Source organism: Halictus rubicundus, chromosome 4, assembly GCF_050948215.1.
Source record: "Halictus rubicundus isolate RS-2024b chromosome 4, iyHalRubi1_principal, whole genome shotgun sequence".
NCBI classification, from domain to species: domain Eukaryota; kingdom Metazoa; phylum Arthropoda; class Insecta; order Hymenoptera; family Halictidae; genus Halictus; species Halictus rubicundus.
Window position 1 is genome coordinate 18,513,818 of NC_135152.1, and position 12,695 is coordinate 18,526,512.

At 37.8% G+C, this 12,695-nt stretch overlaps 1 protein-coding gene across 1 annotated transcript in view; it reads left to right on the top strand.

Moving 5' to 3' along the window:
* Positions 1-12,695, top strand: part of LOC143353696 (popeye domain-containing protein 1-like) — a 98,442-nt gene that overhangs the window by 65,981 nt on the left and 19,766 nt on the right. Inside the window, exon 3 of the mRNA XM_076787202.1 lies at positions 10,355-10,696. Coding sequence (XP_076643317.1) covers positions 10,367-10,696 — 330 coding nt within the window. The 5' untranslated portion in view covers positions 10,355-10,366. The remainder of the gene's footprint in view (positions 1-10,354; positions 10,697-12,695) is intronic.

A 12,695-nucleotide genomic window follows, 5' to 3' on the forward strand; every position in this document is an offset into this window, starting at 1 on the left:
CACTGTAGTTTTATCAGAGATTGTTCGTCGCAACTGCATCGTCACGATCGTTAAGTGGCCAAACCTTCTTCTTAAGTGATTATAAAAATGGAAATCCGCATGAATATTCACGAACAGCCGGAGCAAGTCATTCGATAAAACGATTCGTGCTTGCGCAGTTGTAAAAGCCGGACCACGAGGTAAATAATTTTCACGCTGCAACCAGAATTACAATGCTAGATTTCCGGACATTATCAGCGGCCGATCTGGCCGCGAAGTATCGTTTTCACGATTCCAACCTACTCGCTGCTTACAACCCTCTTATCGCTAAGCGGACCGACTGGATGAGTGAACTGTTTCGTTAAAATTCGCGCGTGCCTCTGAACCGTGGATCGCTGAAATATACGAGCGACGAGCGAAAGATTGATGCAAATCTGACACGAATTTAAAAATCGTCGATTTATTTACACAGAAAGTTATCAATTATTCCCAACACAATCTACCGCGAAAGCACGACACGCGAGTTAAAATGATAGAGACCGTGTACAGCAAAAAAAAAACTGCATTAAGATGCGCAGACTTTCATATTAATCTTAGTCAGCGATAATTGTGCATCCAGATTCGGATCTTCCACTGCAATATCGATTTCAATATTACGACACGCGAACTTCTCTCATTGTTTTCAAGCTCGCGCTCTAACCTTTACGGAAAGACAGAATTCTGTTCCATTTAAAGTGATCGTGTTATATTGTTGATATTGTTGATATGATACATTCTTTTCCTCAAATCAGATTTTAGCTTGCGAAACAGTTTGCGCACTTAATTGAAATCATTTCTATAAGGGTCTCGACACTTTTGCCGCAATTAATTAAACATTCTTTGAATTTCATTATCTCAGCTGCAACGCTTTAATTTCTTTACACTTTGCCCAACAATTAATCTGTCGTTGAGTTTCATTATCATACCGTGAAAAAGAAACTAATCCCTTTTTTACTGAACAAATGAAAATCCGGATATCCGAATTAAAATATTACCACGTTATCTCTTGCCCTGGAATTCTTTAAATTTAGATAATTTTTTGGAGTACAAATTATTTTTTTAATAATAAATAGATTGATTTTGAGGTTTAGTCGTTCAGGAAATCGTACAAAATCATATGGAAGTTATTTCGATGAGATATACAATATTTTTATTAATAATTCATCCGTGTCTATAAAGAAGCTTGTCAAATTTTCACAGCTTACCCAGGCATCGCTGCAAATTTGTATAATCAGCAGAAGACAACAGCCTGTTCGCGATTTCACTTTCGACCGTAGCTAATTAATATTCATTATAAGCTGTCACCCAATTCGTATCGAATTTCGCGAACTATAGCAGTGTACAATTAAATCTCCGGCGGTTATCTACGCCGTGACAAATTCGACGCTTATTTATTATCATTATTAATAACACTTGATCATTGTTTGTTTGTCCGCTGTTTGCATCCGTTGTTAATTAACACCGATACGAGGATTTCCAATCGCACGGTGCGTTTACCTTTTCGATTAATCGTTAGTGATTAAAGGGAATGAATGTGCCGATACGTGACAGATATAAATGAAGAATAGCTAGCCCTGACAGCGAGATATGGGCCAAGTTGATAAAGGACGAAAGCTTCGTAGGGACGCGTTACGACGAATGAGATCGTCATTTATTTTCTTCCGTGCCAAAAATGAGCGATTGTCCATCTGGCAGCCAAATACGAATGCAGTCGCGTAATCAGCATCGATGTAACGAGCGTAATAGGAACACCCGGCTGTGATTTATTCGCTGCGAATCAGAATCTTTTTCTTGCTCGCGTCAATGGCTTTTCATTGGCGCGGAAGCACGGTCCTTCAGCAAGAAATTTATGGATCGCGCGACGACGTTTCTTTCGGTTACTTCTATCGCAAGAAGCACACGCTGCATGCACAAGCAGCCGGATCAAGCGAAGAAAAATTGCAATTATTGTTCATGCAATCACAACGATCCACATTAGATCGTACCATGTTTCTTATAGCACTTCGTGTATATAAACGTCCGGAGTTTCTTTATCGGATATTTTTGTAGAAACTTCTTCCTGCAAATTGAGCTTTTCAGTGGAATTTGTTTTTAGTGGAGTTGAGCTTTTCAGTGGCATGCGAAAGAATTTATTCAACTTAATTTTTAAAATAACGAGGATATAAATGAAGTATCTATACATATTTCCACATAATTGATAGTGAACATTTTAAATGCTTTAAATTTTCAGAAAATCTTCAGCAGACTTATTAATTCAAAAACTTCAATAAATCTGTAATCTTCATAATTTTTTATCAAAAGTGTTTGAAGCTCAAAAAATCAAACTTTGAAATTCAAAGTGTCAGTACATTTTTGAACAGACCAGAATATACCTTCTCGCTGTGAGGTATCTCGAACGAAATTCCTCATTTAAACAGAACCAAAGAATGAGTGTTAATGAAATTCATTTGTGACATCGCGTGCTGCATGAGTATAAATAAGCAACACAGTTAAAAATATCTATAACATGTATTGAGAGCATGTTTTAAATGCAAAAAGAGATCATTGATGATTTTCCAGATTCCGAAATGGAATTTTGTACTTTTCACCAATAACCTTTGACATCGAGTGACTTAAAGCTCCAATTGGAGCAGAAGTTTTCTCATTTGAGGTTCAAAAAGCTGTTCGAAAGTGCAGTGAAAAGGTTGGTTGATAAATGGAAAGACGTAATTGAAAACGATGAACCACCAATGATTAAAACTAAATGTAAAATGAAATTCACATTCGGTAAATATTATTAGAAAGTCTTTTCAATATTTCAATGTCTACAAGTTAGGCCCACTTCATTAAAATTAAATTAATAAAGTATAAATGTAGTCTGCCATCATGCAGTATCTTTATTTTGTTCTAACATTTACACTTTCAAATGATACCATCAATGGGCTGAAAAGAAAAATGCAAAAGCTTTGTAGCGAACTTGGTGTTTTATTAATAAACAGTTTGTTTCTTTATCTCAAGAAGCATCACTTTTATGCTAATACATACCAGTAATATAATGAAATGTCGGCGTTACAAATGCAAAGGGCACGAAGTTAACAAGCCGCCCTCACGGAAGTTCTTTTGAAGGTGTATAGTAACTCAATAATTTTACGCGGTAGGGTGAGGCACCGAGTCTATCTAGGTGCTCAGTCACGAAGTAAGTATTGATTTTAGAAATTCGTCAACCAGGAACATTAGTGGTACAACGTTCCAAGGAATTTTGATTGGATTCTCACTTGAAAGACTTTGTGCGTCCACAAACGTTGCCTCTATAGGTAGATATCTTGCAGAAGGTACTTCGCTAAACAATGCGCCCGAAAATATTTGGTACACGATCGGCAATCACGCTAATTGAACTATCCTTAATTGAAAACTTCGTCGTTTGTGTTAATCTCCTTCTAATGTTTTCGAAACATACAAGCGGACAGATGGTGATTCTACGTGCAGAAATAAGTTGGAAAATAGGAATAACATTTTATGTTATAATTATCACGTTTGAAAATGCAGCGAATCGTCTGACACGTCTGACCACCGCCAACCAATTCTACTTCCGCATAAGTGGGGATAGTTCTGGGACTTTTATCGGCGAGGCATTTGGGACATATACAGAGTAAACACTGTATCTACTTTCTATTTTATAAATACACATCTAAACGTAATGTAAAATGTTCATGAAGCATCTCACGCTTACATATTACAAAACTTTTTGTACACAACAATTTTTTGGGGAAAAATAATTAAGATGAGTATGTGTTCGAGGAGCCTAGGTATGAGTGCTAGGGGTAATGGTGTCCTCCCTGAATCTTCTTGAGCATGGATGTCAGAGATCCTCAGGCTCGTGTTCCTACGTCCTAAGATCACTGCTTAGATTTGAAAGGTTCTTCTGGGTTGGATCTTCGAATCCCAATGTGCCTGTGCTCTGATTCCAGAGGTCCATAAGCTTGGATTCCCTGAAATCATCCACCCCCTAGTTAGAAATTAGGCGGAGGGCTTGGACGATGTGTCAAGATAGTAAACTTGGAACTCTGTTAGCCATGACTTGCATTCTCTCGGTCCCGGGTAGATCGAAATCGTATCTTTTGGTTCTTGAATGGCCTAATTCGAACCTATTGATCTTGGTTTGTAGTAGTTCCAACTCCCGGTTCTGCAATGGTGTGATTTAGGAACTTTCGAACCTGGTACACTCTGATCTTAGCCTTTGGCCCAGATAACTTTAAAATGAATCCATCGGATCTGAATACATCCACCTGGACAGGTAGCTTTGCTTCCTGACAGTGAATTATTGTCATTTAGAAAAATATATTATCAACCATTGTATCGATATATTAGTAAATTGCTATCGTCTTGAAAAATGTATGTTCACAATCTATTATCAAAGTAATTAGTTTTGGTATATGGTAAGATATACATATAGTGTAAACAAATTCAGTTTGTACTCAAGAAGTTGAGAATACAGCGAATTCCGTTCTATGGTTTATAAGATTGTTAATCCCGACTCTAAAGCCTCAAGGGAGTCTATCGACGAAGGAATTATCGAAAAATAGAATCTATAGATTGCGTAGAAACTTTGAATGAACCTCTTAAACTCCGTTCGATCATTCTACGTGAGTTTGCAAGTTATGCTAGATATTCCGTCCTCGCGTATCGACGGAAACAGTTGTAAAACGGATGACATAGCACGACAGTTTGAAGACACGTCCTACCGTTACAGGTGAACTTAACTTCGTCCCGAAGTGCAGTATAAAAAGTTTGTGAGCCGCACGTTACACGATGCCATAAATCGATTGACCTCGACCTCGATTGCCGAAGAGCGCCGTGAAAGATGCTAGGAGTGAATATTTAGCAGTCAAAATTTTTAGCCACGCCGCGGAGTCTCGCTGGTGTATATTAGCTAAAATGATAAATGTACAATATCGGAACAATTTATTGGATCACTCGAATGTTAAGTGTATTCTATTACCTACACCATATTCATTACTCATATTCTGTAATTATGTTTTATTGTAAAACTGTGTAACGTAATGCATCGTCTAAAAATAAGTATTTTCTGCATTTATAACAAAAATGTGTAGGTGCAATTTATAATAATGCAAAGAGTAAAAAAAATTTTAATATACCAATATATTATTTTCACTAATATTTTCAATAATATTATATTTGATAAATATGTTCAATAAATATGGATAAAGTTATATTTAGAAACAATCACAGCGCGGACAATTTTGATACACACCACGTTAATAATTTTCCGCACAAGGACCCTCCTTTTGGAAAATATTCGTGGCGCAATGTGCAATTATGCTTTTATCTGTGTCGTGTCGCAATATTGAAATTTTGTTCGTGTCGCTGCCTGGGTTACGTCCAAGCTGAGCAATAATTTATGTCAAGTTGCTGCAAGGGCGGTTCCTTTTCTACTTTAGGAAGAAAGACACAAGCGACTTTGACGTTTCCATCCTTAGGCTCAAATAAATCAATCACGGCGATAAATAACGTAACACGGGTCAAGTGATTTCGTGCAAAACATCGTGTCGGCGGAGAAAGTTTTCTGACGCCGAATTTTCTCTCCCTCGCACAGGAAAAAGTTTCCGCTAGTACTCTATCTTCGGGAAAAAATCATGCTCGGAATAGCACACGCATTCAATCGTAAACACAGTCTCGAACATTATTTTTCGTAATTACACCGATCGCTTATATCGTCGTAAATATATGTTCGTTTTTCATAGTTAGAAAGAATTCTACACGTACCAAAAAGATTGACTACATTGGTTGTCGAAAAAGGATTTTTAAAATTTAGAAAGATTTCAATTTTTGGTATCAACCTATCGTTAGCTCTCGTTCATACAAGAACGATATATCTACTGATGGTACTTATATTCGGAAAATACAGGGTGTCCTGTTAACTCTGCGTCCCCTAATAATTTTTTTTTTAATTATATTTTTATATCGCATCAGCTGTTAGGAAATTATTTGTACAGATACGAAGAAATGTTTGGGGCGAAAGTTATCGTGTTTGGAGGGGGACATAAGTCTGTGAAGGTTATCTCGAGGTCATATTTTCCAAGATCTTACGAACAAGTAATATCATTTAAATAGAATGATCTACCATTCGTATCGTGAATGTATGTTCACCCTTAAATTTGATAAGATCAATTTTGTATACGTGAGAGCATAAAACAAACTATACTCATGTCAGGTGTACAAATTAATTCGTTAACCATATGATTAGTTGTAACTTTATTTTGAATTCAATTTTGTTACATGCTAGATTTGCTAGTTACCTGTAGTATGGAGTAAACACATAGAAAATTATGGGGATTATTTTCCAGTCTTGAACGTATTTTTGTTATTTTTAATTACACAACGAAGTTACGAAGTTATGGCCACGAATTAATTTGCACGCCTAATACATTTGAAATCGAGCATACTCGCTGCTACTCGTGAGAGCGGGGACATAGAACGGCTGCTAGCGAAAATGGTAATCGAATCTGGTTTCTCGTGCACGCGAGCTGAACTTCCTATTGGAATTTGCCAAATAATGGCGGCACGTGCCGTCTAGAAAATCGGAAGGAGACCTTCCCTGTTTTGTTGGACGCATGCCTCATCTCTTCGATGAAAGGGCCGTATCTATTTTCCCTTTAGAAACATGGGAGGAAGCCTCCACCTGAATGTCCGTGGATAGCAGTTCTCCTAAAAGAAACGTGCGAGCCATTCAAGCGGGATGTCTTTGAACGCGGGGTATGTACGGTTCACGCGAGTAATGTGCATGATCTGAATCGTGAATTCGATGGAAACATATTTCCGAGTCTGACTTTCTCTGGATGTCATCGAGACCGTCTTTACCCGCTCCCCGTGAAATGACGGTGATTTATGAAGACATCTACTCACTAATCCTCGTAAACTCGATTCAAGGAGAAAATTGCTCATTCTCTTTTAAAGACAATTGTATTGCGTTGCACGTAAAGTGAACAGTTCATTAAAATTTATCGAATTTATATTAGGCAAAATAATAGATCAGAACTTTTTGGTCTTCTTCTTTTTATTTTATTTTCATTTCTATTATTTTATGGAATGTCCGACTTCAAACAGTTAAGTGAAACAAACATAATTTTTGTCTAACAATTTGATCATCCGCCGTACACGCGCAGAGGGGGTAACCGTTTCTCTGGTTCTGAAATGGAGTTTTTTTGTTACGTTGTTTGATAACAAAATTTATTGCTTGAAGCACAGTGAAGTCGCTTTACTTGACTCGATCGAAATGTTGCTTTCCGGATGTTTTACGAAAATATGTCCACGTGTTATGTTCCGTGAATTTCAGCAGCATCTTACGTCTCGAAACTTCTGAATGGAATAGTTCCAACTTCCAGACTCTTCGCTCAGCGTTGCGTTCCAGACAACTCTGAAGTTATGGGTCAAGAAACAAGCTTTTGTCAGCGTCGACTCGTTTGCTGTCGATAAATATCAAATATCGCGAGATCTGGTTAAATTACCATTATCTTCTGCACGCTGCAATTTCTTCGTAACTTTGAACGAATAAAACTTTTTTAATCGAAATTGTAAATCCACGAGTTACATAATATTAATAATAATAACTATCATTGATTGACTCGCAGCAGACCGTCCACGTCGAAATTAAAATTCTAGGTTAGGAATTTATTGTAACTAATAGGTTGAACCAATCTTTTTTCAATTTTTGGGATATGTTACTACACTTTTTGAAGTAACAAGAAACATTTTTTTTTACTGACAAAGAACCATCCACGAAGGAGTTGTAATGGATTATGTGCCAGAGGGGTGTCGTATGGTGTAATATATTCCCCTACCCTATGAGTAGACTTTTATGTAAAATAAAACTTGTTAGTATTAATTGTAAGAAAGAGGATATTAATAGAAATTGTCAAGAGGTGTAGAGTCACGCTACGACTGGCTTTACCCTCACTTTTCATGCACTCTGTACTCCCCTTTTGGGTATTACAAAATTTACATTTGCATTCGTATAATTGAATCGAAGTGTATATATAAATTCGTTTTATTGAGATATAAAAAATATAGTATTAAAAAAACTAGTAATGACATAGAAAACATATGTTTACCAGTTTCTATTACAAAACTTAAGAAAATTTAATCTTTTCGTCCACAGAGTGTGTTCAAGTGTTAATACAAAAAAGTTCCTTGAATCGAAAGTGGCCATGATATAGCCGGCGAAATTCTCCCACCAGTCACTCTGCCAAATTGAAATGGAAATGCGTGCGAGCATTTCTGTTGCCGTTGGTCGGCCGATCGTACAACGGGCATGGTTAACTGGCGCGTGCACGTGTGAACGCAGCGCGGAAGACTGGTAGGAAGTGCAGTTGGAGAAGCAGTGAAACGTGGAGAAACGGGTCGGGCGACAGACAAATTGCATTAAATCTCCATTCGCGTCGCGCGGAAAATATCGACGGGGCTGGCGGGAGGCGGTTTGACGTAAATATTGATACGGCCGCGAATGAATCGTGCATCGGCTGCATCTTTCATGCGATCGTCCTGGCCCCGGTCGTTCGTATCGCGTCTCCGTTCCAAGCAGAAAATAAAATCATGGGAGAAGAAGAAGGTTCAGAAACGCACGAATTCCCGACGTCTGAGGCATTCAGTGTCCCCCGGTGTCGCAGAGGCGTCGCTCCTTGAAATAATTCAGTTACCCCCCTCCTCTCCACCCCCTTTCCACTCCCCCTCCCCCCCCCCCTGAGTTAAAGTTTCAAGACATCCGGTGTTTATTACGGAACTTCAACGATTCGAGTAAATTATGCACCTTGAATTGCATTTACGGCGGAAGGCTTCAGCTCACCGGTTCCATTTGTCGCAATCGCTGTTCGTAAAATATAAGGACGCGACGATTGATGATCGGTGGATGCGATGACGTTGGACTGCAAACATCTATACACTATTTTTCAACGTACTAAAATTATTAAAGAAAAAACAATTTTATATGTGGCTCATACTTGTTGCAAATTATTGATTTCTTTCTGTTTGTTTAAAGCAATGTATGGGCAATTATGTCTTAAGAAAATGTTTCTCGTTGCCGACACAGTTCTAGCAAAACGTCGCTAGAATATGATCAAAGTATAAGATCTTTAGAATAATAAAAGATTTTACTGTTTTCGCTAACACATACTCTCTGATTTATTGACTTACTAGTTCTGAAATGTGCGAATTCTGGCTCACCGTGTACCAGTAGTGCTTGCTTGATAAACGCTGATTCAGGACCGCGTTGCGAATATTATGAAAGGAGATAGGTGTTCTTCCGACTAAGGAATGTTACTCAAGTGGTCTCGTGCAGTTTTGATGAAATTTATATATAATACGGAACTCGAGAAAATGTGGGGCGCGTATTTTTTTAGCAACCGCTATTCATATTTTCAGGGTAAAAACAACCCTCGAGGAAGGGAGTGTGGAATATATTTGGTTTATACCTCGGGAAGTATTAATTACGGAGAACAACTTTTAATGTGCAACTCATATATTTTTAATGATAAGTACAGACACATATAAAATTATTGAAAGCATTATTAAAAATTATCAAGCACTGGTCTAAAAAGTATACCAAGAATTGCATGTTTCTGACAAACTAATGTTGGTTCTCTAATTCATAAAAATACTATCCTGTTATTGATAGTTTCGACTTAATATTAACTCAGACATCTGATTGCACGTAACTGTTGCACTAATGATATTTTCACAAAAAGGGATTATACAGCAGAAATGACTTTCGGAATGTGAATTATGAATCGTGCGAACTAGCAGCTGTTATCCGTCGGTTTCCTCGCTCCTTGATTGCATTGGAGACGAAAGCGAGAAACATCGAGTGCTCACAGTGAGGGAGTATCGATTAGTTCCAAGAAACGGCTACTGAAACTCTTACCTTTTTCCAAATATGTGTAACAATTTATAAATCCTCAAGTTTATTAACTTTGAAGTGAATTGCTATTCTCGCCAACTCACAGAGCAATTCTATACTTTTGTTCGGTAAACAAAATTAAATGCGACGCCCCTTCTATTTAAAACTCGACAAAACATTTGATAGAATGCACTAATTCCCACTCGGTTCCAATCAAGTATTTAACATTATATTTTATTTAAAGCAAACTGAAAATAGTCCGGCTTCGTTTTAAAATATCCATGTTTGGCTTCGATGAATCGATTCTGTGTCAACGAAAGAGTGAACAAAACGAGGAGAACTTTGAACTATAGGTACACGTTTCCATGCAGAAAGGGTTAATGTACCAAACTTGCTCCTCAAACTTGCAGGGCAGTGTACTGATAAGGAATCTGCTTTCTGTTGCAGTGGAAGAAGGTGATGGCCCGTACCACGCGCTCACGACGAAAAATGGCGAACACGACTGATGCTCCCTCGCCTGCGAGCAGCCTTCTGTCGTCGACCACGACGACTCCGTTCACCAGCCCGACGTCGACGTCCTATTCCACCGAGGGCTATACCTTCAATTACAGCGGCCTGCCTAGTCTAGGTGGCTACTCGTTGGAGGATCTGAATTACACGGAACTCTGGGTGGACGTCTGGAATAGCACCGAGGCCAGCAACGTGACCGAGAGGTTAAATACCACTGTATTATCGTCGGGGGGTGGCTACTGCGACGAATGGGAAGCGGCGCAGCACAAACTCTTCCAGGTGAGCACCGGGTCCACATTCTTTCCGCGTACTGTAGAGACACAAGCGTGAAATAGGTGTTTAAGTGGTGCTTAGCGCTGTAAACAGGGCGAGTCATCGACTACAACTGCTTCGAATTCGAAGGAATTTCTTATCAATATTTTAGAAGTGAAAAGACCATAAGAAGTGATAAACTTCACATTCTGGGACCAAAAATTTGTAACTTTCTTTACATAATTCTGTAGATATTGACGAGAAAATGCGAAAAATCGAAGTTTTAATGCGAGGAATTCGCCGGTTCAAAAGTTATGCGTCATCGCTTTAGGACTAGTGATTTCCTCGCATTAAAACTTCGATTTTTCGCATTTTCTCGTCGATATCTACAGAATTATGTACAGGAAGTTAAAAATTGTTGGTCCCAGGAGGTGAAGTTTAACCTAATTTAGTCAAGCTGTACGATACGGACGTGACTTCTTTGCTATTTTTTAGAGAAAAATGTTTTCTCCTTGTAATATGGTATAATATAGAAGGAAGATATTCGTTATGCACGCCTAAATAAAAGAAAGGAGGATAAAAGTTTTGACTCAAGAGCGATTAGGAATTTTCCGTTTCTGACAATTGTGGAGCTGACGCGACTGTTCATTACCAACTGTTTCTACTATAGAGATCTGGAAACGTGGCATGTGAACGGATATAGGGGCAAGGAAGCATTTCCGGGGATCCGCCTTTGGCGTTCGCTATTTGTCTTTGGGAAACGATACTCTGCGACAAGGGAAGTACATAAAGACATGGGGGAGTGTGCGAGAAAGTATAGCGGGTAAATTGAGACTGTCTGAAGGAGAGATGATGACGGATGAAACTGATAAATTCACGGGTTCAAGAATTTTCATTTGATCTTGATGCGAACGTACCGATAGAATAATAAATTTCTGCTGGTGAGAATAAAACCAAACTGCTTTAGAACTAATTTCGTAATAAGTGAACAACAGGAAAGCATCTTTTAAAAATCAACAGAGTAAAATGTTTTAAGAAAGTTTGACAAGACCTTTATTTTCTTGAGAATATATAGAACTCCTAATGAAATGAGAAGTCTCTTTTCGATTTCAAACTCTATAAATTACTTTGTATTAAAATAATTATTATGAGGCTATTATATAATTCAATTGTTATAGGGTATTTTCCGAAGGAAAAGACATGATATATATCGATTGTCATAATAACTGTTCGCCGGACTTCTGCAGGCCATATGTTGTAAGTCTGGGAGTAATTGGAGTGGGGTGGACAGCTATTACAGCCATCAATGTACGTTAGATCTTTTTTCACAAAAAGCAAGCTATAATATATAACATCATTTGTCCGACCCAGCGTCTTCCTTGTAAAATGAAGGAAAATTTAATTCTCTAAAAATTACTAAAAATAATCTATGTGATTGTACCCATTTTAATCGAGCAGACATTGGAAATACATTGGTAATATCAAATACATTATAGAACTTAAGAAAATTTTACTTTTTCATCAATAATCAACACATTCGTTGTATGTCAGATATGTCTTTATATGTCCGATATGACTCGCCCTGTATACAAGTCCTTTAAGGATATAAGTTTACGAGCCACAATTTATAGGTTTAGGATTTTAGATAGTGTTTCAGATCCGTTAGAATATAGTCGAATTTTATACAAGTATTGTAACAGACAGTAGTAGATATTACTTACAACTGACGTAAATGCATTATGTAGGAATAGTTACGACAGAATAGCGTATTTTCTAGAATTGTATAACTTGAAGTGTCGGAAATAGATATGATAGAATTCGTTATATGTATGTATGTACTACGTATACATAACGGGTAAATGTGGCACATATCAGTAGAATTTCAGGCTTCTATCGATAATCGGATCGGGTCTTCATCCAGGGCGGTGTTTCTCAATGGATCGACTATTATTTTCAAGTCATGTGTTCTCTTCCATTAAAAACGTCGAAATCTTCGAACAGATTTAAACGATTAGGTTCGTTTGTG